The sequence below is a fragment of the Chiloscyllium punctatum genome, chromosome 6 (genome assembly GCF_047496795.1).
Source record: "Chiloscyllium punctatum isolate Juve2018m chromosome 6, sChiPun1.3, whole genome shotgun sequence".
NCBI lineage: Eukaryota > Metazoa > Chordata > Chondrichthyes > Orectolobiformes > Hemiscylliidae > Chiloscyllium > Chiloscyllium punctatum.
Genome location: NC_092744.1, coordinates 2,823,915 through 2,851,754, shown reverse-complemented (window position 1 = coordinate 2,851,754; position 27,840 = coordinate 2,823,915). Strand labels below are relative to the sequence as shown.

The following is a 27,840-nucleotide window of genomic DNA, read 5'->3' as shown; positions in this document are numbered from 1 at the left end:
GCACTTCCAATAAAATAATCTAGCAAAGCAGCAACAGATCTGAGGAATCTGTCAGCTAATGAGTTCTAATCCTGTGAATGGGCTTAAAACCTAACAATGTAAGGAAACAGAATTAAAGCAGCTAAAGTGACAAAACTGCTGAAGTATCAGTTGTTTTGACGCTAACATTAATTATGAAAGGCAGCTGTTTCTTAGAAAGAGGGGTGTGTGAGGCATGATCCAGGGAAGGAAGGCTCAATCAAAGGATATTGTGAACCTGTGTTCTTAAGGAAAAAGTTTCCTTTCCAAGTCCATATTTTGGTGAAAACAAGGCAGCAGAATTCAATCAGTAGATAGTGAGTTGGCTCAGTATATCCTGCTTGCTTCTATCAAGTAATGTCATGTTTTTGTACAAACATGACAGCAAAGTGTAGGTTTACGTTGTGAGGAGGCTGGTAAATATCCTTCTATATACTGTGCTGTCAGCCATATGTGACATACATACTGTGAGTTAATGACGTGTAAAAATGTCAGTCTTACTGTTTGAAAGTCAAGTAAATTGCATTACAGATGCAAGTCTTCGCGAGTTACTTATTTTACTGTCAGCTTTCTTAAAGTTGAGCAGAATCTTTACATGTAAGCATAATAGTTATTGCTCCAGCATCATAAGTACTCGTTTTTATTTGTGAGCTAAAAGTTTACGAGCAATTTCTCCCCTTTCTATTTTAAGTGCAACTCAAAGTATTCCATAATGATAATTTGACCCATTTTCTATATAAACCACTTTAAAGCTTGAATTTAGATTGCATTCTGCAAGCACTGTCTTAATTTATTGTCTTTTAACTCTTGTGTATATGAGAATGTTGTATATTAGATTCTGAAAGGAAATTGCTTCTTGGAACAAGGAATGCAGGATGCATGATATGCTGTTTATAGACATACTGGAGGGATTTACAAGTGCCCACATTAGGAACCCTTTCCACGAGGGGTACTTGAACTGGGAGGTTCCGGCTTGGAGGCAGGGTCTCGCTGTTAAATCTAACTTCATTAAGGTTCCCTTGTTTGTGAAAATATTGTCTGCATTTTTTCTCTCATCATTATTTCAGCAGCAGAGAGCAACCTCATGGTTTTCTTTAGAATTACATTTTTAACATTAACAAACTATGAAAATATCTTTGAATAAAAACTGTAGATGGGTGTAGAGGCCTGTGGTAGTTCATAAGTTTTCAAATCAATTCCTGCATTCAATAATAAAACAAAAAATTGTGGACTTTTGGAAATCTGAAAAGAAAACCGATATTGCTGGAGAAACTCAGCAGGTCTGACAGCTTTGAGTACAGTGACCCTTTATTGGATTGCATTCTGTTGAAGAGCCACTGGATCCAAAATGTTGACTTTGCTTTGCTTTCTCTCCATAGATACTGTCAGACCTGCTGAGTTTCTCCTGCAGCTTCTGTATCTGTCCCACATTCAAGAGGTGACTAAAAACATAAGTTACTGTTAGCTTCTCATTGGAATATTGTACTTGCATGTGTTTGCTGACCAATTAGAATGTTTTGTTTCTGTTGCTGTGTACAAATAGAAAATTATATTTGCAGTGACATCATTGTTTTGTTTAACTGGCATTGTCTTTTAAACATTCAGTCAGGGAGCTCCTCGGAAATAACAGTTTCCCAGAGATGGTGAAAACTAGTATAAATTTTGACAAGTCACTGGACTGCAGTTATAATTCAATACTTGAAGAGGCTAAAAGACACAGGAAATCAGATTAAAGATGATGTTCTGTTGAGAGTACTAATATAGGCACAAGCTTGCTCACCTGTTCTTTTTCTATGAAATTCCAGTGGTCTCGGTGTATTTTATCGATTTAAAAAGATATCCTATGTTTACAACAGATGTAAATATGACAAATAGTCTGGTTTTAACTGCAAATATTGCTGACTGAATGAGTTCCTAATTGTTAGGATTCTACATTCATCTGTTTTTGTATTCATTGGCTTTGTCCATGATTCAAGACATACTGTTGTAAGGATATAGAATACTGTATTTCTGGGAAGCATATGTTTTCATAAAAGCATTAGTATTAGACGTATGGGCCCAAATATTCCAATAGCTAATGTGTTTTAAATATTCCACAGTGGTCAACTTGGTCATATGTTTTTCGTGAATCCAGTACAGGAACAGCAAGAGAACTTGACGATTCAAAGCAAACAAAAATGCACATCTGAGGTCCCACAAGATATTTAAATTCTTTCCACCCAAATGCATCTTCCTGCTTCTATAATTTTTAAAATTGAAGCCAAAATGATCCTAGCAGTCATTTCATATGATTTTATCACCTCCAGTCTTCAAAGTCTTCTTTCAAAGCTTCCACAAACTATATCTTACTGTTCAAAACTAGTCCCATTTTCCCTTGGTCTTATTCCATCATCAAAATCTTTAATCCTCTAACAACAGTTTAGAGGATTGTATATATAGTTTGTAATCAGAGAATTGTAGAAATCCTGATTATTAATGGGATTTCCCTAGTATAATGCATATTTTTAAGAACTTGGTATTTCATAATTATTTATTGATTGAGCCACAATTTCAAAAGTTTCAACAAGGAAAATTACCACCACAGCATAAAAAAATATTCTAGCACAGAAAGAGACCATTCAGCCCATGATGACAGTGCTTGTTGAGTAGACTATTTGCCCATTCTAAATAAAACTTTCCAGCATGTGATCTGTAGCCTTGCAGGTTTCACTGTGCCTGGTACAGGTCCAGGTTGGGACAGCCAGTGGGCAGGAGGCCCAAGTGGAATGGGAAAGGTTGTTGGACTGAGACTAGTGTGGGCAGTCAGCAGCTTGCCATCCCAGTCAGACCATGTATGGAAGCCCCCTGTGGTGATCTATTCCAGGTCCTTTATAGAAAGACTTTTTTTGTCTTTTTAACTCTATTTCTTTTTGTTCTAACCCATACTATGAATAACTGTAATGTAACTTCTTATTTCCTTTATTTCTCTGTTTTGTATCAAAGGTTTGTGCCCAGCTACTTTGTGGAAGCTATGTGGGGTGACATTGTAAACTTTTTACTGTATTCTTGTACTTGAGTACACCTGAATAATAAACCTAATTCTAATGTTATATTCTAATTCTAATTAGTTGATGGTTTCTGCCTCAATCATCATGAGCTCAGTTGGCTGGGCGGCTCGTTTGGCAACACTATGGGTTCAATTTCTGTACTGGCGCAGGTGAGGTTACCATGAATACATTGCTTTTTCAGCCTTGCTCCTCACCTGAGGTGTAGTGACCCTCAGGTTAAACCACCTAATGAGAGAACAGCCCTATGGATTATGGTGACTTTACATTTTATGGGCCTTAAATTTTTTTAAACACTTTGTTAGATGGGATCTTGTGACATGCCAAGAGAAAGCAGAGTCTGAGAAAGGATCACTGGATCCAAAACATTAATTTTGCTTTCTTTCCACAGATGCTGCCAGACCTGCTTAGTTTCATAAGATATGACATTCATGTAACTAAACCATGCCGACTATCTTGATTAATCAATGACTCCATTTAATCTTTTTCTCTTCATATCGATTCTGGTGATTGGCCACCACCAAAGTCAAACTTTCTGGCCTGCGATGAAAGTCTGGTGGTCTGGTAGAGTCTCCGATTTAGAAGATACTGTCAGGTGTAAATATGATAAATAGTCTTTCTTCTAACTACAGTTATTGCTGACTGAGTTCCTCATTCATAACAACTAACATTTGCTCCATTTAAATGCCAGGCATTACCATAGCTGAATCCATAGCTATCAACATCCTGGGAGTTACCACTGACCAGAAACTGAACAGGACTAGCCATTATAAATGTAGTGGCTACAAGAACAGGCCAGCAGCTAGGAATACCAGATTCACCGCCTGACTCCCCAAAGCCCCTCTATCATCTATAAGGCCCAAATCCGAGTACTCTCCACTTGCCTGGATGGGTCTGCTCCAGCAACACTCAAGAAGTTTGACACCATCCAGGACCAAGCAGCCTTCTCGGTTGCCATCGCATCCACAAGCATCCATTCCCTCCACCACTGACACGGTCTAGATCGTACACACGATTTGGAGGTGTCAGTGTTGGACTGGGGTGTACAAAGTTAAAAATCACACAACAACAGGTTATAGTCCAACAGGTTTATTGTCCTTCAATCAACAGCACTTCAAAAGCTAGTGCTTCCAAATAAACCTGTTGGATTATAACCTAGTGTTGTACTGCTATGGACTAAGATACATTGCATAAATTTGCCAAGAATCCTTAGATGGCATCTTCCAAATCCATGACCATTTTCATCTAGAAGAACAAGAGCAGCAGATAGATGAGAAAACGGCCACCTGCAAGATCCCCTACAAGCTACTCACCGTCCTGACTTGGAAATATATTGCCATTCCTTCACTGTTTTTGGGTCAAAATCCTGGAAATCCCTCCCCAAGAACATTGTGAGTCTACTTATAATAAATGGACTAGACAGTTCATTAATCACTACCTTCTCACGGGCAACTAGGGATAGGCAATAATTGCTGTCTTGGTGAACAGCAGTTGCCATTCCATTAGTGAATTTTGAAAAGAATTGATGGGATTGGTCACTGTTACGCATTAATGTGTTCTTAATTTCACTAGTTTTGTCAGTGGTTCAAGGCATACTGTTACAAGCTGTATCTCTGGGAAACAAATGTTTTCATAAAATGATTATTATTAGGCATTTGTGCCGAGATATCCCAGATTGTCATCCGAATAACTATCTGGAGTTGCACATCAGGATCTTGTGGGATTCCAGGCACAGCAGATTCTATGGGAATAGCAACCAAAAGACCTACAGATGCTGTAAATCAGAAAGAAAAACAGAAATTGTTGGAAAAGCTCAGCAGTCTGGCATCTGCGCAGAGAAATCAAAGATAACATTTCAGGTCCAGCGACCCTCCCCGGTTCCTGAGATGCCCTGGTGCTGTCCTGAACCTCACCTGTCTCTACCCCCTTCACTTCCACCCTGGACCTCATACACCCCTGTCTCTGCTGAACGTGAGACCGTCAGTTTCCCTGCTGGGTTATCTTTACCTCCATACCTAGAGAGGGACTTGACAAAGAGCAATTAGAGAACAAAGAACAGTACAGCACAGGAGCAGGCCTGTGCTGACACATAGGTAAAAACAATGACTGCAGATGCTGGAAACCAAATACTGGATTAGTGGTGCTGGAAGAGCACAGCAATTCAGGCAGCATCCAACGAGCAGCAAAATCGACGTTTCATGATGAAGGGCTTTTGCCCGAAACGTCGATTTTGCTGCTCGTTGGATGCTGCCTGAACTGCTGTGCTCTTCCAGCACCACTAATCCTGTGCTGACACATGTCACCTTTCTAGGAGAAAAACCTTTTGTCTCTAGCCTGTACCTGTGTTTTTGTTTTGCCGCTATTTACCTATTACTTACTTATCTATGCTATTTAACTCTTTGATCTGCCTGTATTGCTTGCAAGACAAAGCTTTTCACTATGCCTCGGTACATGTGACAATAAATTCAATTCAATTTAATCAGTATGCTTCTATTCCCTGCCTATTTATGTATCTATTAGGATGCCTCTTAAATGTTGCTATTGTATCCCCCTCCACCACCACCTCTGTCAGTACATTCCAGGCACTTACCACCCTCTGTGTAAAAACAAAATCTGCCTCTCTCATCACCTTTAAACTTACCCCCTTTTACCGTAACCCTCTATCCCGTAGTAATTGACATTTCTACCATGCCTCTCATAATTTTGCAAACTTCTATCTGGTTGCCCCTCAGCCTCTGAAATTCTGTACCTTTTCTGTACCCTCTCAAAAGCCTTGACATCCTTTTGATAGTGTGACAGCCAGAACTGTACACTGTATACCAAATGTGGCCTAACTAAAATTCTAGAGCTGAAAATGTGTTGCTGGAAAAGCGCAGCAGGTTCTTCATTCAAAACGTCGATTCTCCTGCTCCTTGGATGCTGCCTGACCTGCTGCGCTTTTCCAGCAACACATTTTCAGCTCTAATCTCCAGCATCTGCAGTCCTCACTTTCTCCTCCTAACTAAAATTCTATACAGCTGCAGTATAACTTGCAAATTAATGTACTCTGTGCTCCAACCAATGAAGTCAACGTCGTACACTGTCTTAATTACTTTATCCACTTGTGTTGCCACTTTGAGGGGACTGTGGACCTGTACACCTAGATCCTTCTGTATATTGATGCTTATGCCATTTACAGTATGCATTCCTCCTGTTCTAGCCCTTCAAAGATTCATCACCTCGCATTTGTCCAGTTTCAGTTCTATCTGTTATGGCTCCACCCAAGTCTCTAGCCTATCTATGTCCGCCTGTATTCTTTGGCAATCCTCCTCGTATCCACAGCTCCCGCAGTTGTTGTGTCATTTACACACTTAATAATCAGACTACTTACATTCCCTGCCAAATCATTTATGTACATATTAAAACAACAGGGATTCCAGCACTGATCCCTGTGGAACACTATTGGTCACAGATTTCCAGAAAGAAAAACATCCTTCCGCTGTTACTCTCTGTCTTCTAAGACCAAACCAGCCCTGTATCCATCTTATCAGCTCACTGCAGCTCCCATGTGACTTCACCTTTTATACCAGCATGCCATGAGGGACCTTGTCAAAAACCTTGCTTAAGTCCATGTAGACAACGTCCATTGCTCTGCCCTCCTCAATCATCTTTGTCACTTCCTAAAAAAACTCCAATCAATTTTGAGAGACATGATCGACCCTGCACAAAGCCATGCTGCCTACAGCTAATAAGTCCATATTTTTCCACATGAGTAAATCCAGTCCCTAATAATCTTCTCCAATAATTTCCCTACCACTGATGCAAGGCTCACCAGCCTGTAATTTCCCAGATCATCCCTGTTGTCCTTCTTAAACCAAAGGACAATGTTGGCTATTTCTTCAGTCCTCTGGGACCTCTCCTGTGACTGAAAGGATACCAAGATTTTGTACAAGACTCCAGAAATTTCCTCACTCACCCCCTTAAGCATTCTGGATTAGATCACATCAGGTTCTGGGGACCTGCCTACCTTAATGATTTTCAAAATCCCAACCTGACAAACTTGTTTTATATGGACACTCCCAGAATGTCAACATACCCGTCATCACCACCATGTCTTTGTCCTTTGTGAAGATTGATGTGAAGTACAAGAACATAGAGCATATTCATTAAGGACCACTGCCACTTCCTTCACTCTCTGCATAAATTCCCTCCTTTGTCCTTGAATGGTCCTCTTCTCTACTCTTTCCTTTACTACCGTATATATGCCCAATGGAATTTCCCTTCATTCTGTTTGCCAAAGACATCTTATGGCCCCTTTAGCACTTCTAACTCTTTCTTTGAGTACTTTAAAGACAGCTTGCAACACTGAAGAAGAGGAGTCTGATAAAGAGCACTGGACCTGAAATATTGCCTCTGCTTTCTATCAGACATGTTGAGTTTATCTGATTTGTGTTTTTGTTTCAGATTTCCAGCATCTATAGTTCTTTGTCTTTTGTTTGCAAATTTTCAATCTTCTGCAAGCACACAACAAGCTATATTTCATTACTGTATATCTGGAAAAGAAAGGATCCCGGTACCAACTCCTGTGGACCATTGCCACAAACCTTCCTCTCGCCCAGCAAGTAATGGGAGATGTTGCCCTGATAATTGGTTGGTCCAGCTGTGGCTCAGCAGTATGAGTTATGTGACAGGTATGCTTAAGATATTGTTTACAAAATCTTCAGGACTGCTTTCTTTGACTACTGGGTGATTGATGCCAATTCCAGTAAATTTCCAGCAATTCTAGAGGGTTGGCAACCATAATTAGACATCATGGAATAATTGTAAGTATACATTTTTAAATTTATGTAGTTTTCAGCAAGCATTTTGAAAACCTGTATTTGTTTGGCTTATCCCTTACACACTTATTGATTACGCTTTCAACATTTACAGACCTCTGATCCTCTAGTACCTCACCTGTATCTAGTGGGGATTCTTAGAGCATTTGCTCTTCTCTGGCTTCCTGGAGCAGCCTATAATTAATCCTGCCCTTGTGATTTATCTTCCTTCAGGGACGTTAGTCCCTCCAGTGCGTTGTTTCTCATTGTGCCTGAAAGCAAAAATCTCTATGAACCAAGTTTATGTGGTATTGTTTGGGCATAGTTGCATGTAGTGTCAATGTAGAGCATTACTATGTTAAAAGTCTCAGTTCATTGGATCTGCATAGTTCTCCTGTGGCAAGTTAGACAAGCATATGCACAAATTGGAAGGAGCACACAAAAACCTGATCATTCCACTCACTGGTTCAGCAAACGTGACCTGCCCCACCCACCTGTGGCTGGGTATGCAGATATGATATTGGACTACTCAGTCACCTCAGGACCCACAACACCAGAGTAGAAGCAAGTCATTCTCGATCCCAAGGGGTTGCCTCGGAGAATTAAGAGGAATTGTACTAACGTTTATACAAATCAAGCTTTAAGTACATAGTGTTTTGAGGAAAAGCTTATAAAGCACATCTAATCATCAGGGTAGCACCATACAGTATTATTGATTTATTCACATGATTGATTTATTAGTGGGCGGCACGGTGGCACAGTGCCACGCCTCACAGCGCCAGAGACCCGGGTTCAATTCCCACCTCAGGCGACTGTGTGGAGTTTGCACATTCTCCCCGTGTCTGCGTGGGTTTCCTCCGGGTGCTCCGGTTTCCTCCCACAGTCCAAAAATGTGCAGGTCAGGTGAATTGACCATGCTAAATTGCCCGTTGTGCTAGGTGAAGGGGTAAATGTAGGGGAATGGATCTGGTTGGGTGCGCTTCGGCAGGTCGGTGTGGACTTGTTGGGCCGAAGGGCCTGTTTCCACACTGTAAGTAATCAAATTTATTCCTTCTTATCTTGAAATTTCTAGTGTCAAAATAGTACACTCTGTCCTTACCAGTTTAAATAGCATTGTGGCTCACTTGGTGATCTCTTTCTAGTTTTTTTGCTTCAATTTCTTTGGGTAAACCACTTCAATTGTCCAATTGTTCCTTTGTGTCATTAACTATTTTGAATTTATTGCAAAGTTGCTGTGGTGGAAAAAAGACCATTTGTTCAATATTAGCAAGAGACAGCATATATGTTGTTTGGCCTCATGGAGATGTCCATGTCTATTTTCTCCTCATTATTTCTAATGTATTTGACAGTTTGTATATTGAAAAAATAGTCGCTACATTGAAACATAATGGTTGTCAGGTGCTTCTGGAAATGCAGACTTGAGTAAATACACTGCCTTGGGTCGTCCTGAGAAATTGCATCTGACTGCCATTTAATTTGCTTTCCTGCCTGAGTACTATAATTACATGTAATTGGGTACATTATTGAAATGACACAACCTGATTTTGTTGCTAAAAAGACTATTGACTCTGGTTAAACTCTTTCATTCTACAGGCTCATTTATATTACAGAGTAAGCTTTGAGAGGGGCTCTGCACTTTGAGTTTCACCGCCTGCTGGTACAACTAACCCAATAGTAAACGTGTATGAATTAGAAAAACAGAATTAAAAATGGGGCAGGAAAGTTCGCGACTGCCTCCACCTAAATTTTTTTCTAACATCTTGAAGTCTTTGCATTTCCTTTGTCATGATTTGAGGATGCCAGTGTTGGACTGGGGTGTACAAAGTTAAAAATCACGCATCAGGTTATAGTCCAACAGGTTTAATTGGAAGCACTGCTCCTTTACAACCACCTGAAAGAGCAGTGCTCTGAAAACTAGTGCTTCCAATTAAGCCTGTTGGACCATTTCCTTTGTGAAATAGTTTTAGCGTGACTTAATAACTCTGTAGTATCTTTTTAAAAGCAAGCAACCTGACAGCTATTGTAAATGAGGCATACAGGGCTGTTTGAACAGTAAGGAAAATCTAGTTGTGGACAAGCTAGACCTAAGGGTTTATGTTTGAATGGAGGTTCAGTTGGCAACAAGTAGCTGACTGGTGTGGGGAATGGTGACCAGTTGTCGATGATAAAGGCTGTCTGCCAGCCAACAGCAATGTGGTTGGCTCCCAAATGGCTGAATAGCTTTTGGCTGTGATTGATTAGGCAGGAACGATCAGACTTCCACAAAGGAGTGTTCTACGCTTTGCAGTAAAAGATACACCTCAAGCCCAAGGAAAGTCTCTTTTATTTCTTTTCTTCATTTGTCATAATCTGTGACTGTTAACCGATAGTCTTTTGCTTTTTAAGTATGAAGCAGTGCTCCCTGCAAGCAAGTGAAAGTATTTGGAGAAGGAAAACCGAGCAGCAGCAGATACTGACAAGCCAAAGGGATCATCTCGGTGGATTCTATGGACAGAGACCATTCCCACTATTTTTTTTACACCCTTTACACTCATGTTTTTTGGGTGTCAGTCTGTGTGTATGTGTAGGGGAGTTTTATAATTGGGTTAGAGTTTTAACTAATGTTAGCAGTTTACAATTGTTTAACTGTAGCCAGAATGTATTTATTTGTATTAAATAGTCTTTCCTGTTTGTCAACCTTGGTCTAAAAGACAGAAAATTTGGGACATTTCACATGCTTTTGTAAAATTGTTAACTTTTGTGATTCTGCCAGGTATTTCCACCACTCTACAAAAACACAAAAACAGCCTCCATTATATTTAGCCAGTTCCATGCTGTTAGGTATAGGAACAGCGGCTGTGGAGTAAGTCTTGAAGTTGTAGTCAGATTAAACAGATTTATGTGTCTACAGTCTTTCATAACCATCAACGGTCTCAAAGATCTTTGCACTTAATTAAGAAGTTTGATGTTTAGAAGTTTAATGTGAAAGAGACCGTATCCATAGTGTACATAAGCTTCATCAAACAATAATATTGTAATTACCTGAGGATGTTGTTATAATGCTGATTCATAAATATTGGCTAAGACACCGGGAAATGATTGACCTGTTTATCAATGATGTGTAGGTGCCGGTGTTGCCTGGGGTGGACAAAGTTTAGAAATTGCACAACACCAGATTATAGTCCAACAGGTTTACTTGGACGTGCTGTACAAGCCTTTGGAGCACTGCTCCTTCATCAGGCAGCTAGTAGATTGGAATCATAGGACACAGAATTTAGAGTAAAAGATCATAGTGTCATACAGCCGATATGATATATTAAACAAATGTAGATTGCAGTTAAGTCTTCCATCTTTTAGAATGGGTTGCAGGTTTCGATTTATTAATATGTAAATCGCAAAACTTCTTTCAAATCGCTTTCGAGAGATAACTTTTTAAAAAGTGGCATCTCAGCTCAGACAATACATTAAAGATGTGAGGTTAGAGTCTAGAACATAGAACATAGAAAAATACAGCGCAGTACAGGCCCTTCGGCCCTCGATGTTGCGCCGACTGAAGCCTACCTAACCTACACTAGCCCAATAACCTCCATATGCTTATCCAATGCCCTCTTGAATGACCATAAAGAGGGAGAGTCCACCACTGCTACTGGCAGGGCATTCCATGAACTCACGACTCGCTGAGTAAAGAATCTACCCCTAACATCTGTCCTATACCAACCTCCCCTTAATTTAAAGTTGTGTCCCCTAGTAACAGCTGACTCCATACGCGGAAAAAGGTTCTCACTGTCAACCCTATCTAAACCCCTAATCATCTTGTACACTTCTATCAAATCTCCCCTAAACCTTCTTTTCTCCAATGAGAACAGCCCCAAATGCCTCAGCCTTTCCTCATACGATCTTCCTACCATGCCAGGCAACATCCTGGTAAACCTCCTCTGCACCCGTTCCAGTGCCTCCACATCCTTCCTATAGTATGGCGACCAAAACTGTACACAATACTCCAGATAAGGCCGCACCAGAGTCTTATACAACTGCAACATGACCTCAGGACTCCGGAACTCAATTCCTCCACCAATAAAGCCCAGTACACCATATGCCTTCTTCACAGCACTATTTACCTGGGTGGCAACTTTCAGAGATCTGTGTACGTGGACACCAAGATCCCTCTGGTCATCCACACTACCAAGTAGCCTACCATGAGCCCAGTAATCCATCTTCTTGTTACTCCTACCAAAGTGAATGACTTCACACTTAGCTACATTGAACTCCATTTGCCACCTTTCTGCCCAGATCTGCAACTTATCTATATCCCGCTGTAACCTGCCACATCCTTCTTTGCTGTCCACCACTCCACCGACTTTCGTATCATCCGCAAACTTGCTCACCCAGCCTTCAAGCCCCTCCTCCAGGTCATTTATAAAAATGACAAACAGCAATGGTCCCAAAACAGATCCTTGTGGAACACCGCTAGTAACTGCACTCCAAGATGAACCTATACCATCAACTACTACCCTCTGTCTCCTTCCAGCCAGCCAATTCCTAATCCAAACCTTTAATGCACCCTCAATGCCATACCTCCGTAATTTTTGCAGTAGTCTACCATGGGGTACCTTATGGAACGCCTTGCTAAAATCCATATACACCACATCTACTGCTTTACCCTCGTCCACTTCCTTAGTCACCTTCTCAAAGAACCCAAGATTGAAGTCTCTACTCCAATCTTGAGCCAGATTGGTTCTATTTCCAAAGTATTAATTTATAAAATATCACATGGAATATAAAATTTATTAACTTCCTACAGATCGTGTGCTTTTTGAACAAACTAGAATGTATCTGCAAATGCAAATTCACTCCCACTTACGTGTGTATGTATGTGAGAGGAGAGAGAGAGTGTCTATGCTTAATAGACAGTGTGCGTGAGTGTCATAGAGTACACTTAATGGTAAGGTCCTAGAAAATGTCGCTGAACAAAGACACCTTGGAGTGCAGGTTCATAGCTCCTTGAAAGTGGAGTTGCAGGTAGATAGGATAGTGAAGAAGGCATTTAGTATGCTTTCCTTTATTGGTCAGAGTATTGAGTACAGGAGTTGGGAGGTCCTGTTGCAGCTGTACAGGACATTGGTTAGGCCACTGTTGGAATATTGTGTGCAGTTCTCATCTCCTTCTTATCGGAAAGATGTTGTGAAACTTGAAAGGATTCAGAAAAGATTTACAAGGATATTGCCAGGGTTGGAGGATTTGAGCTATAGGGAGAGGCTGAACAGGCTGGGGCTGTTTTCCCTGGAGCGTCGGAGGCTGAGGGGTGACCTTATACAGGTTTACACAATCATGAGGGGCATGGATAGGATAAATAGAGGGCATGGATTTAGGGTGAGAGGGGAAAGATATAAACGGGGGACCTAAGGGGCAACCTTTTCCCACACAGGGTGGTGTGGGTGTGGAATGAGCTGCCAGAGGAAGTAGTGGAGACTAGTACAGTTGAAACATTTAAAAGATATCTGGATGGGTGCATGTAGAAATGGATTGGAGGGATATGGGCTGGGTGCTGGCAAATGAGACTTGATTAATTTGGGATATTTGGTCAGCATGGATGAGTTGGACAAGAGGGTCTGTCTCCGTGCTGTACATCTCTATGATTCTATGAATATATGCCTGTGAAAGAGTGTGCTCATGGGTCAGTCTGTGTGTGTATGTGTATGTGTGTGAGAGAGAGAGACGGTGTATAGTGTAATGGAGTCACCTGTAGTGTGACATGAACCCAGAGTCCCAGTTGAGGCCTGCTTATCAAAACAGTGCTTTAATTTCGTTGAGAACTGGTGATGTGATATCAGTTGCATGAATTTCACTGGCCCCGTCTCACCCATTCAAACCTATCTCCTGCTGAACTGAATGCACTCTGTGCTCTGAGATTCAATCCTGATCTTGTCATCAAGCCTGCTGACAAAAATGATGCTGCTGTTGTCTGCCAGATTCACCTTTACATTGCTGAGGCTGAGTGCCAGCTCTTGGACACTTCTTCCTATTGTCCCACTGACAAGCATTAAGCCATTGTGTCCATGACTGTCACCAACCTCATCTCATCTAGTGATCTCCTTCCTCACAGCCTCCCCACCCATTATCCCTCAACCCCATTGTGCTTCAACTTTCTCCCCAAAATCCACAAACATGGCCGTGTGCAGCCTCTCAAAGCACTGCATGATTATGGAGGACTGAGCCACTGGGCGATTGTCAGTAAGGCACATGTTGCATGCTTTTTCTTTGGTACGGGGATGATGGTGGTCGTCTTGATGCAGGTGGGGACTTCAGCTTGTTGGGGGGAGAGATTGAAGAGGTAGGTGGATATCTCTGCCACTTGGTCCGTGCAAGGTCTGAGTGTTTGGCTGGGACTCTGTCCTGGCCCAGCGTTTTCCTTGGCCTTACTCCCAGGAAGACGGACCTGGCATCTGCAACGGTGACAGAGGGAGCAGGTGGCACCGCACCGCTGGCATTCTGCTCCAACTGAACATACAAAGCATTGAGTGTGTCAGGGAGGGATGTGTCTTTGTTCGTTATCTTGCTGTGCTTCATTTTGCATCCCATTAAATTACTCAGACCTTGCCACAGTTGGCAGATGTCTGTATGGTTGGTTTAGGGCCCTAACTTGGTCCATTACTGCCTCTTAGCATCCCTACTGGCTTTGCGGAGGTCATATCTGGATTTTCTGTATAGGTCTGGGTCGTCTGATTTGAATGCTCCCTGGCCTTCAGTAAGGAGTGGATTTCCTGGTTCTTCCAAGGTTTCCTGTTGGCGAACACCCGGATTGACTTGGTGCACAGCCCTCCATACATTTGCAAATGAAATCCCTGACTATGGTGGTATACTGATCTGAATTTTCCACTGAGTATTTGAATATGGTCCAGTCCACCGATTTCAAGCAGTCTGAGATGGCCTTCTGCTGCCTTGAACCAGCATTGTATTTATTTTCATCAAAGATCAGCCTATGGCCATACCAGTCTGAAAACACCCAATCTCATCTGATCTTGGAAGCTAAGCTGACTCAGGCCTGGTTATACTTGGATGGGAGACCACCTGGGAATACTAGATGCAGTAGGCTTTAAAAGTGGGCAGCACGGTGGCACAGTGGTTAGCACTGCTACCTCACAGCGCCAGGGACCCGGGTTCAATTCCTGCCTCAGGCAATTGTCTGTGTGGAGTTAGCACATTCTCCCAATGTCTGTGTGGGTTTCCTCTGGGAGCTCCGGTTTCCTCCCACAGTCCAAAAATGTGCAGATCAAGTGAATTGGCCATGCTAAATTGCCCATAGTGTTAGGTGAAGGGGTAAATGTAAGGGAATGGATCTGGGTGGATTGGTGTGGACTGGTTGGGCCGAAGGGTCTGTTTCCACACTGTAAATAATCTAATCTAATCAAATCTAATCCTCCTGTTTCAGCTCTGCTTGTAAGCTGGGAGGAGAAACACAGCACTGTGATCTGATTTTCCGAAGTGTTTTCGTAAGGCAAATTAAGGCAGGACTTTATACAGTTAATGGTAGAGCCCTGGGGAATGTTGCTAAACAAAGAGATCAAGGGGTACAGATGCATTGTTACTTGAAAGTGGGGTCGCAAGTATACAGGGAGGTGAAGAAGGCATTTGGCACGATTGTCTTTATTGGTCAATGCATTGAGTGTAGAAGTTAGGATGTCAGGTTGTGAATGTACAGGACATTGGTGAGGCCACTTTTCAAATACTGCATTCAATCCTGTCTCTTTGCTACAGGAGAGATGTTAAACTTGAATGAGTTCAGCAAAACATTACAAGAATGTTGCCAGGGTTGGAGCCTTTGAGCTATAGGGAAATGCTGAATAAGATGGGGCTGGAGTATTAGTGTCTGAGGGGTGACCTTCTAGAGATTTATAAAATCATGGGGGACATGGATAGAGTAGGGGAATCTAAACTTGAGAGCATTGGTTTAAGGTAGGGAAAAGATTTAAAAGGGACCTGATGGGCAATTTTTTACACCAGAAGGTGGAATGAGCTGTCAGAGGAATCGGTGGAGGCTGGTACAATTACAGCATTTAAAAAGCAAATGGATAGATACTGAATAGAAAGGATTTAGAGGGATTTGGGCCAAATGCTGACAATTGGGGACAAAATCAGTTTAGGATATCTAATTGGCATGGACTAGACATCTGCCCCCCCCCTCTCTCTCCCCCTCTCTCTGTCTCTTCATCCTTTCCCCACCCCCCACCCTCCCAAACCCTGCTCGTCTCTCCACCACTCCCTCACCCCACTCTCTCTACCCCCTTCACTCTACCCCCCTTTGTGCCTCTCTTTCACCACAACTCTCTCCTCTCCCCTGTCTCTCCCTCCCCCACCTCCATTTGTGCCTGTTCCCTCGCCTTTGTGTACTGTGTCCATGCTTCCCCCCCCCCCCCCCCCCCCCGCCCACTCACCATGTGTGTGCTTACTTCCTCACCACCTGCCCACGCTTCCAGGCTCGATCTCCACCTAGCTGCTCAATCTCTGTCTCCCCGTGCCATCTTCCAACTTTGTCAGAAGAAGAGTCACTCTGCTTTCTCCCCACAGTTACCGCCAGACGTGCTGAGTTTTGAGCAGTTTCTGTTTTTGATTCTGTTGCAAAGACTGCATTTTGACAGTGTAACACTCCGCTGGTATCGCACTGGAGTGTGTGCCTTGTTAGTGTGCTCATTTCCTGGAATGGAACTTGAACCCATGTCTTTCTGACTCTCAAATGGAAGTGTGATCAGCTAAACCACAGAAGAAATTTTCACTTTCTTTTCATTATCTCCATAATTTCTAGCACTAGGAATTCATGAATCAAACATTATCAACATTTAGCAATTGATTTAAATTCATTGTGTGTGTGTGTTTAAATTCATTGTTGACCTGGACCTAATATACCGACCATTACAACGGACAGCTAGAACTGACAACCGGAAGCAGCAGATACAAACCACTATAAATGCCGGAGGAAAGATCACAGAAGCGCTTCACAGGAGGCTCCCAAGCACTGAGGATGTCACCTAGACAGGGGACGAAACGTCTGCAACACAAATTCCCAGCTCGGCGAACAGAACCACAACTTCATTGTTGAATATTTTGTTTTTTCAAACCAGAAAATGAACTTTCAGATTTCAGATTAGATTAGATTACTTAGTGTGGAAACAGGCCCTTCAGCCCAAGAAGTCCACACCGACCCTCCGAAGCGTAACCCACCCAGACCCATTCTCCTACATTTACCCCCTTCACCTAACACTATGGGCGCGGAGCACCCAGAGGAAACCCACACAGACACTGGGTTTCCTCCGGGTGCGAGTTGACTTGTATATAGTAACAAAGGTGTTAACTAGTAATTTCACTGTTCAAAACATAAGTATTGCTGAAACCAGACAAAAATACCAATGTAAATCGAACCACATTTTGACTGCATGAGGAGAGGGTGTTGATTGGTGGGTGATGGACTCTGATCTGTCAGCTGGTTGTCATAGAGAATGCGCTACTAGGATGATGACTGACAGTTAGTTGCTAAGCCTACCTGGAATTTAAAACAGACAGGTTTCCTCTGGCCAAGGCAGTACTCTGAGGAATGAACCAGAAAATGGCTGTTCCCTCATTAAATTGAAATGAGTGTACAGTATACAGTAAATTTTCTTTATGGTCTGCGAAGATCAAGGTTGTTTTTTGATCAGACACATTAACACAAACAAGAATTTGTAAATTAATACACCGTATCAATTTAGGAGTTAATCGTCTCTAAAGAGTGCTTGTTCTGTTAATGCATCCAGAGAAGAGATAATTGCAATTAGATGTTAAAAATATGTTGATACTTAGTTAGACCAAACACTTTCTTATCATCCAACATGGGATGAAAGCAAAAGGTTAAATTTGTTCTCGACCTCTTCCCTTGTGCCACTATAGTTTTGATGGGAACTCCGGTTTTGCATGTTTTTCCAAACCTGCAGTGGCAGAGTTTTAGACACCTGAGGAAATTTATTCCCACTGAGCTTATTAAAACTTTGTTCTCTTTTCAGGTTTGAGTGAGAAATGTTACTTAAACAATATTAACTCCTTGTGCTGGCCAGCCTATAATGGTTGCAAACTGTGGTGCTGCAGCTTTCTTTAAAATGTACGAAAACAGAAGTTGCTGGAAAAGTCCAGCAAGTCTGGCAGTAATGTTAATGTTTCAGGTTCTTTGACCCTACCTCAGGGTCCTGTTCTGAGGAAGGGTCACTGCAGCTGAAATGTTAACTTTGATTTCTCTTCACAGATACTGCCAGACCCCTGCTGAGCTTTTCCAGCAACTTCTATTTTTGTTTCTGATTTACAGCATCAGTTCTTTTGGCTTTCCTGTAAAATAAAACCTTGCATTCTGCATACATGCTCACATGTTGCAGATATTTTGTAATCATTTCTGATTTATTTGATAAACCATTTCATAGTACAATGTAGGCACCTTGACAATTTTTGAAACAACAGATGCATAGAATGTATAAATCAGTCTCGAGTAGACCTCCCAAGAGAAAGGAGGTTGCTAGGCCACTGGTGAAGATCTTTGCTTCCTCACTCTCCACAGGAGTCGTACCGGAGGATTGGAGGGAAGCAAATATTGTTCCTCTTTTCAAGATGGGGAATAGGGAAATCCCTGGCAATTACAGACCAGTCAGTCTTATGTCTGTGGTCAGCAAAGTTTTAGAAAGAAATCTGAGGGATAGGATTTATGACTATTTGGCAAAGCATAGCGTGATTAAAGGCAGTCAGCATGGCTTTGTGAGGGTCAGGTCATGCCTCACAAATCTTATTGAGTTCTTCGAGGAGGTGACAAGACAGGTCGACGAAGGTTGAGCAGTGGATGTGGTGTATGTGGACTTCAGCAAGGCATTTGATAAGGTTACCTGTGGTAGGCTCATTCATAAAGTCAGGAAGTATGGGATACAGGGAGATTTGGCTATGTGGATTCAGAATTGACTGGCTGACAGAAGGCAGAGAGTGGTTGTAGATGGAAAGTATTCTGCCTGGAGGTCAGTGTTGAGTGGGGTCCCGCAGGGCTCTGTTCTTGGGCCTCTGCTTTTTGTAGTTTTTATAAATGACTTGAATGAGGCGGTTGAGGGGCGGGTTAGTAAATTTGCCGATGAGACAAAGGTTGGAGGTGCAGTTGATAGTATCAAGGGCTGCTGCAGCGTGACATAGACAGGATGCAGAGCTGGGCTGAGAAATGGCAGATGGAGTTCAACCTGGATAAATGTGAAGTGATGCATTTTGGAAGGATGAACTTGAATGCTGAATATAGGATTAAAGACAGGATTCTTGGCAGTGTGGAGAAACAGAGGGATCTGGGTGTGCAAGTGCATAGATCCCTCAAAGTTGCCAAGTAGGTGGATGGGATTGTTAAGAAAGCATATGGTGTTTAATAGGGGGATCGAGTTTAAGAGCCGTGAGGTTTTGCTGCAGCTCTACAAGTCCCTGGTGAGACCACACTTGGAATATTGTGTCCAGTTCTGGTCACCCTACTATAGGAAAGATACAGAGGCTTTGGAGAGGGTGCAAAGAAGGTTTACCAGGATGCTGCTTGGACAGGAGGGCTTGTCTTATGAAGAAAGGTTGAATAAGCCTGGAGAGAAGGAGGAACAGAGGTGATCAAGGTGTACAAGGTAACGAGAGGCATGGATAGAGTAAATAGCCAGACACTTTTCCCCAGGGCAGGATTGACTGGCATGAGGGGTCACAGTTGTAAGATATTAGGAGCAAGGTATAAAGGAGAAGTCAGAGGTAGGTTCTTTACACAGAGAGTTGTGAATGCGTGGAATGCGTTGCCAGTGCTGGTGATGGAAGTGGAATCATTGGGGACATTTAAGCAACTGCTGGACATGCACATGGAGAGCAGTGAATTAAGGGATGCGTAGGTTAGGTTATTTTATTTTAGATTAGGAATAATCCTCGGCACAACATCGTGGGTCGAAGGGCCTGTTCTGTGCTGTACTTTTCTGTTCTGTGTTTATAAACGCCACCATTTATCCTTCTTATACCAGGTAATGTTGTTTAGAATAAGGAGTGATGGCAAAGGTTTACTCTGGTTTAGTTGTTGGTAAGATGGTCCAGCTTTTTCACTTTTGACAAAACTCACATGAGAGTATTATTCAACCACTAATACTTTTCAAGTGGGAGTAACTTAATTTCCTCACTTCAGTGCGATTCTTGTGAATCTGGAAGGAGGAACTACACACAAAAACATTGAGTACTGTACCAGTTGAAAGATCCCAACTTAGGTCAGCACTTTGGATAACACAAGTGTCCAAGTAGTGCAGGCTCTGTCCATTGCAGTGGCTCAATGAAACATGATGTGCATTTGGTCTTATCCTGTCTCTGAGTTTGCGTCATCTTCCTGTGAGCAAACGCATTTGGTCCAGATCCAGGTACATTATTCAAAATATTGGAGCCATGGAATAAAGAATGCCTACACTTTCTACCCTGTTGAGAACTTCATTTGTTAAGGCTGATGGGATCCAGTGCAAATAACTCCTCAGATAAGTTCTGTAGCTTAGGGTACTTGTTGATGACTGTCTGCAGTTGACGCTGTTTGTAATCAGTACTTATTAAATCCATTTTGCAACCCATTATTACACATATTGCAGATTGTGGCATTTATGTCACCCTTTGGACACATTCCCTGGAAGTTGTGTGCACCCACTCTAACATTCCCCACATGGCAATTAATATGAAGTGAAAGTGGTCTGCGATGGTTTGGTTTGTTGAGGCACGTGTTGAACTATAGACTTTAGACATCCTGTATAATTTCAGTATGCATATTATTGCATCGCAGCCAGCCCTCGGTATCATCAGTTGCATACTTAAAAGCCATTAACCTGGGCATTTATTCCAAACATGATCAATCCATAACTTTACTTCATCTTCACCCATCCAACAGTTGTTATGGATATCACAAAGTTCTTTGCTTGAAACTTGATGGTTGTTGTTATTTGATGTTTGAAAATTACCATGGGCTCTAATTTGATTCCATCATGAATGCAGGCCATGGCCATTGTGAGTCTTGTGTCCTGTCATGTTTTTGAAGCTATCCATTCCACATTTTGGCTGCCAGACACTGCTGTCTATGTGTATGTCCAGCAGTTGCTTAAATGTCCCTAATGACTCTGCTTCCACCACCAGCACTGGGAGTTTTACCCATGTTTGTGATGTGAACTAATGGGTACTCATGTTTATATCATTGAATTGCTGGAAATTGGACATTTTGGGATCTAGGTCTTTTGGTTCCCTCTCTGGTTTCCTGCCCCAACACTAGCCATTTTCATTTCATTAAACAGCTGCATTAGTTGGCTGTTAGTGTGAAACTTTAGCTGGACTTTGGTTGGTTTTGCCTACTTAACTGTTTACATACACAAGGGATATCTGGTGCTGCTCTAATGGTTCTGATGCACAGTCTTGAAGATCAGGGCTTATGTCCGAAACGTCAATTCTGCTGCTCCTCTGATGTTGCCTGACGCACTCTACGTTTCCAGCACCACACGTTTTGACACTACCTGTTATGGTGGCACATTTGGCCATAGGAGTTTTTTTTCACGGAGGATTCCTAATTCCATTCTCACATCAGTTCTCCATTGTCACTGAATTCCTCACTGAATTAGTTATTTAATTAGTTAGCCAATGTTACAATTTCACACCTGAAATTAGCTTTTCTGTTCATTCATTTTCCTGGTGGCCACAGCATTTGCAAAGCCATACACAGTCTGCTCTGTCTTGATCTGCCTTAAATTGACATGCATTTTCTTAACAACATGGCCGTATCACCTGTTTAATCCCATGCACTGACTTAGAATGTACGTTAAGTGAAACCCACATTTTTGGGATAAAGAAGCATGCAGGTTAACTCCTCTTGCAAGTATAGCACATTGTAGCTAAAAGGGTTAATGAATTGATTTATATATTGAGAATATAGAAAAGCATGAAATATAGGTGCTAAGCAAATTCAGTAATCTTTCTTTGTTTGGCAAGTCATTTCCTGTGGTCTACAATGATTGTTTGACTGTTTAAGTAGGGACTTGCAATTACAATAAAGTGTTGGAAATGAAGGAAGGTGCCTTACCTAATTAATTCTCTTAAGGAGAGTAACTAGTTTAATCTAGAGAGAAGTAATGACAGGAGACCTCAGACCCATGGTGTGCTCTTCTTGCACAATGTGGGAACTAAGGGAAGCTTCCCATGTCCCTTTCGACTTGATGTGCACAAAGTATGTCAAGCTGTAGCTACTGGCTAATTGCTTTTTAGAGGGGGAGCTGTGAATGGACTCACTGGAGCATCTGTGATGATGAGAATACCATGGAAGGTAGAGGAACACCTATGCAGACAAATTTTTGCCTGTAAGAATAAAAAGGCAATAATAGTAATAATCTCAATATCAACTGGATTTCAAACAATATAAGAGGCATTAAGGATGAAAAGTTCAGATACTGTGTTCAGAAGAACTTTGTTAAATAATATGTGACAAGCCCAGTGAGAGGAGATGCTATTCTGAGATTAGTTTTAGAAAATGATGATGGGCAAGTGGATTAAGTGACCATGTCAGGGATAGTGATAATTCAGTTAGATTTAGTGTTATTATGAAAAAGGGCAGAGATAAGTCAGGAGTAAAAGTTTTAAATTGGGGAATGGAAATTTTGCAAAAATAAAAAGTAATTCTTGTAGACCACAAGAAACTACAGAATTGTGAACACAATCCAGTCCATCATGCAAACCAACCTTTCTTCCATTGACTCCATCTATACTTCCCACTGCTTCGGGAAAGCAACTAACGTAATCAAGGACCCCATGCACCTGGTTATACTCTCGTCCACTCTTTTCCATCGGGCATAAAATTTACAGGTTTGAATACAAGTATGAACAGATTCAAGAACAGCTTCTTCCTTGCTGTTATTAGACTTTTCAACTGACATGTCAAATGTTCATTCTGATCTGTCTGCAGTTGTAACACTATATTCAGCACTCTTTGTACCCTGATGTACTTTGTATGGTATGATCTGTCTGTATAGCATGCAAGTGATTCAACGGAGGTCAACCAGACAGGACCGCTAAAGGATAAACCAGTGGGAAGCGCGAAAAGGCGAGATCCTTATGGCGCAAGTCAGATATGTCCCCTCCGAAAATAAGAATGGTACTGCTAAATCTAGACTCCCATGGTTGTCAAGAAACATACAGAGGAAGATTACACAGAAACAGAAGAAGAAAACTTGTGATATTCACAAAATAATTAACACTGTAGACAGTCTAGAGGAGTGTGGAAAGTGCAGGGATCAAGTTAAAAAAGAACGAAGGAAATCGAAGAAATCAAAAATGTTAGCAAGCAGGATAAAGGAAAACCTAAAGATGTTTAATCAGCATATATGGAGCAAAGAATAGCTAAGGAAAAAGTGGGATCTATCTAAGATGAAGAAGGGAACATATGTGAAGATGCAGAGGGTATGGGAAGAATTTTAAATGAATTCTTTGTCTCTGTATTCACAAGGAAAGGGATGATGTGGATATAGTAATCCAAGAGGAGCAGTGTGAAATAGTGGACAAAATAATCGTAACGAGAGAGGAAGTGTTAAAGGAGTTGGAATTTTTGAAAGTGGATAAGTCCCTGGGCCAGATGGATTGTTCCCTAGGATGTTGGAGGTGGATCAGGGAGGAAACAGCAGATTCTCTGAGGATTATTTTCCAGCCTTCACCAGATGCAGGTGAGGCACTGCAGGAATACAAATGTGGTTTCATTGTTTAAAAGGAGTACAGAGAGAAATGCCAGACAATTATAGGCCAGTTTGTCTTCCTTTGGTGGTGGGCAAATTGTTAGAATCAGTCCTAAGCAATTGAATAAACTGTCACCAACAAAGGCATGGACTAGTCAGGGATAGACAGCACAGCTTTGTTAAGGTGGGTGGGTGGGGGGGGGAGCGGGATTATGCCTTACAAAGTTGATTGAATTCTTTGAAGAAGTGACAAGGATGATGGATAAGGCTGGTGAGGGAATCCATTCAGGGAGGTCAAACAGTGAAAAGGAACACACAAAAATGGGAATATACTGAGAGGAATAGATAAAGTGAGAGATCTTAATGTGCAAGTGCACAGGTTCCTAAAGGTAGTATTTCGTTAAGGTTGTAAAGAAAGCATATGGAATGCTTTTCACTGACAGAGGAATCGAGTATCAAAGTAGAGATATAAAGATAAAACTGTAAAAGACACTGGTGAGGTCACAAATGGAGTATTGTGTGCAGTTCTGGTTAGCACATTATAGGGAAGATGTAATTACTCTGGAGAGAGTGCAGGGAAGATTGACTGGAATGTTGCCAGGGCTGGAGGCTTGCAGCTCCGAGGAGGGATTGGAGAGGTTGGGATTGTTTACCTTGGAACAGAGATGGCTGAGGGGTGATATGTGGGCGGCACGGTGGCACAGTGGTTAGCACTGCTGCCTCACAGCGCCAGAGACCTCAGGCGACTGACTGTGTGGAGTTTGCACATTCTCCCCCTGTCTGCGTGAGTTTCCTCCCACAGTCCAAAGCTGTGCAGCTCAGGTGAATTGGCCATGCTAAATTGCCTGTGGTGTTAGGTGAAGGGGTAAATGTATGGGTGGGTTGCGCTTCGGCGGGTCAGTGTGGACTTGTTCGGCTGAAGGGCCTGTTTCCACACTGTAAGTAATCTAATCTAATGATTGAAGTTTACAAAACCATGAGGGCTAGAAATAGAGCAGACAAAAGGACCCTGTTATCCTTGGCAGAAGATTTCAGAAACAGATTCAAGCTAAGTAGCATAGGGGATCTGAGGAAAAAACATTTCTGTACAGGGGATGGTGGGTGTTTGGAATTTGCCGCCTGAGTTGGTGGCAGTGGCGGAGACCCTAAACTCTTTATAAATTAGAATAAAGTGAACTTTGTCCTGCAACTAAACAGGAACACCTACCCAATCTCAGTACCCAATTCACATCCTGATGCACGAATTAGAAACTTTTTTTTTTCAGAACTTATTACTTAGCCACATATTATTAACACCTTAAGTGCTATAAGCTGTAGGACTGTGGGCCATATGCAGGAAGATGGGATTAGAAATGGCAACTGGTTTTTGGATCAGCATAAACAAGATGGGCCAAATGTCCATAGATATAAAAGCAAGAAATCTGGAAATACTCAGCACATCAGTCAGCATCAGGTGATTGGCTGTTGATCTGAAATATTTCGCTCTCCTCAGATGTTGACTGAGCTGTTGAGTATTTCAGCATTTTCTATAATTATTTCCATTACATGCAGTGTTTTACTTTCGTTTTTATTCTTTTTCTGTGTTGCATATTGTTTAATGATTTTAAGCTATGGAAACATCCTAATTTGAATTGTGTTTCTGTTTTTATTTCAGAATGACATCTTCTTAACCCTCAACAAGCCTTTCATGGACTTGATGAACACTTAGAGTTTCAATAACAGTACAACCAGGACCTCACACTCTTTCACATAAAGAATGGTACAACAAATCACAATCACTCCAACTTGCTGCAAGAAACCTCAGGACATTAGTTTTCTGACTGGATTGCATGTTCGCCCATGTATATGTCTGTGGAGCACACAGTGTGTGCACACATGCGCTACAGCGAATCTGCCTCTGTTCTTTCATCAGCACACTCTACTTCAACAATCTCTGTAAGCAAATGGGAAAGACTGCCATCAATGCAACTCAGATGCCTAACCTGGACTGGAATACACAAACATTTAACCTTGACTTTCACGTGCTGCTGAAACATTTAAGGTTTTCACTGTAAATTATTAAGTATAGAAGTATTGATTTTTAAAAGTTGCTAATGTTTGGAAAATACATAATAATATTTAACATTTTTGCTTCCTTTATATTGATACTTTTTTGAACTGAAATGTAATTTTTTTTTCTGATCCACACGCATTACTGATGTGTCTGAGGTAAATTTCCAGTTCTGTTATAAACAGGGAATTTTTTTTGTTTAAAACTTGTGAATATACGCAGTACGAATGGACTATATTTCTGTTCTTGGATGAAAGCTGTTTATACATGGCATAATCCTGAAGTGCAGGCTTTGGTGAATAGTTCTGTTCATCATTATGGCTATTGTACCAGTAATGCAGCCCTCTTGTCTTGGGTTGATTTAACAATAATTTTATACTTTTCCACTCTAGGTGAGATACATTGCCATCAGGAGATGCTGACATTACTGTACATGGTACTCGAATGTCGATGGAATTTGAAACTGTTGTCAAAAACAATCAAATTTAGTCTTCCTTTTCTTTGTGTATATATAAGCATATACTTACATAACCTGCCCCAGAATGGACAATATTGTGGTTGTAATTTCTGGAGACTGACTCCTCATCCCTGTAAGTAATAAATTAGGAAATGATTGTATTTGTTCCACTGGTGGTTTGATTAAATGATAGATTATATCTTTAGACCTCTAAAATGCATTTCCTGAGACATCGTAAATGCTCCTTGGAGTCTTATTCATGAATTTGTCACAAGTTACAAAACGTAGTTGCTTCCAGTAGCACAAAGGGAAATATATTTGAAGATTGTTAACTTTCATGTCTGAATTAACATTCAGATGCATTCCAAATAGCAATGGTGATTTGAAATGTGTGGAAGTGGAGTTTCAGCAAAGGGTTACGGTAAGCAATTTGATTCAAGCGACGATGAGATGGAACAGCATCAGGAAGCATGTCTTGTGTTAATAATATGTGGCTGAAGAATAAATTCTGACAAAAAAATAGTTTCTAATTCGTACATCAGGATGTGAATTGGGTACTGAGATTGGGTAGGTGTTCCTGTTTAGTTGCAGGACAAAGTTCACTTTATTCTAATCAAATAATGGGGATGATTTTCGAATTTGTCTTATAAGCATAAAATTGGCATGTGGAAATGGGCCAATGATCACTCCTTTAATCTAAAAGCTGTCCAGTCATCTTTGAATTATTCTGGAAATAAAAAAAACTAAAACGTTTTAAGATATTTTGAGCAAGCTATTTTTTGCTGTTAGAATTAGAGTAAGATTTTATTGTTGCAACGCAGTGACTGCCAAAGTCTTTTCTCCCCACTTACAGGTTGCTGACATCAGCTCGAAAGGACTTTCCACCTATTGAGCAATGTCATGTACAAATTGAGCCAGAGTGATGCCAAGTGCATAAGCTATATATCCCAGTGACTGGCTGATCAAATCAAGCAGCGTATTCTTTCAGCTGTTCATACTAGGCAAGATGCAGACCATATTCCACCAGCCTGCACTTACAAAATGCAAAACAAAGCATCAACTGTTAGATGTGATTGGATTGCACGTGCTGAACAATTTTGAGTGTTCTACTAGCTACTCTTAACCAATTTAAGATAAACAGTTGTGCTCACAGAGTTGTACAGCACAGAAACCAACCCTTGAGTTGAACTTGTCCATGCTGACCAAAGTTCCCAAACTAGTCCCATTTGCCTGCATTTGGCCCAAATCCCTCTAAACTTTTCCTATTCATGTGCAATGTCTTTTAAATCTTGTAACTGTATCCACGTCTACCACTTCCTCTGGCACTTCATTCCACCAATGAACAATCCATTATGTGAACAATGTTGCCTCTCAGATCCCTTTTAAATCTTTCTCCTATCACCTTGAAGTTATGCTCTCTAGTTTTGAACTCCCCAGTCCTTGGGGAAAATTCTTTGGTATTCACCTTATCTATGCCCCTCATGATTTTATAAACCTCTATAAAGTCACCCCTCAGCCTCCTATGCTCCAGTGAGAAAGGTCCTTGCTTATCCAGCGTCTCCTTATAACTCAGCCCTCTGGTCCTGGTAGCATCCTTGGAGATCTTTTCTGCATCCTCTCCAATTTAATAATATCCTTCCCACGGCAGGGCGATCATAACAGTATGGTGCTAGAAAGGTACAGCAGGTCAGACAACATCCGAGGAGGAGGAAAATAGACGTTTCGGGCAAAAGCCCTTCATCAGGAATGAGGCTGGGAG

At 41.5% G+C, this 27,840-nt stretch overlaps 1 protein-coding gene and 2 pseudogenes across 1 annotated transcript in view; 2 read left to right on the top strand and 1 right to left on the bottom strand.

Annotated features, from left to right (window-relative positions):
• irs1 (insulin receptor substrate 1) overlaps window positions 1–26,242 on the top strand; it is an 80,159-nt gene extending 53,917 nt beyond the window's left edge. Inside the window, exon 2 of the mRNA XM_072571891.1 lies at window positions 25,229–26,242. Coding sequence (XP_072427992.1) covers window positions 25,229–25,233 — 5 coding nt within the window. The 3' untranslated portion in view covers window positions 25,234–26,242. The remainder of the gene's footprint in view (window positions 1–25,228) is intronic.
• Window positions 14,813–14,930, top strand: LOC140479209 (5S ribosomal RNA; annotated as a pseudogene).
• On the bottom strand, window positions 19,972–20,449 carry LOC140478457 (dual specificity protein phosphatase 12 pseudogene; annotated as a pseudogene).
• Window positions 26,243–27,840: the final 1,598 nt, after the last annotated feature.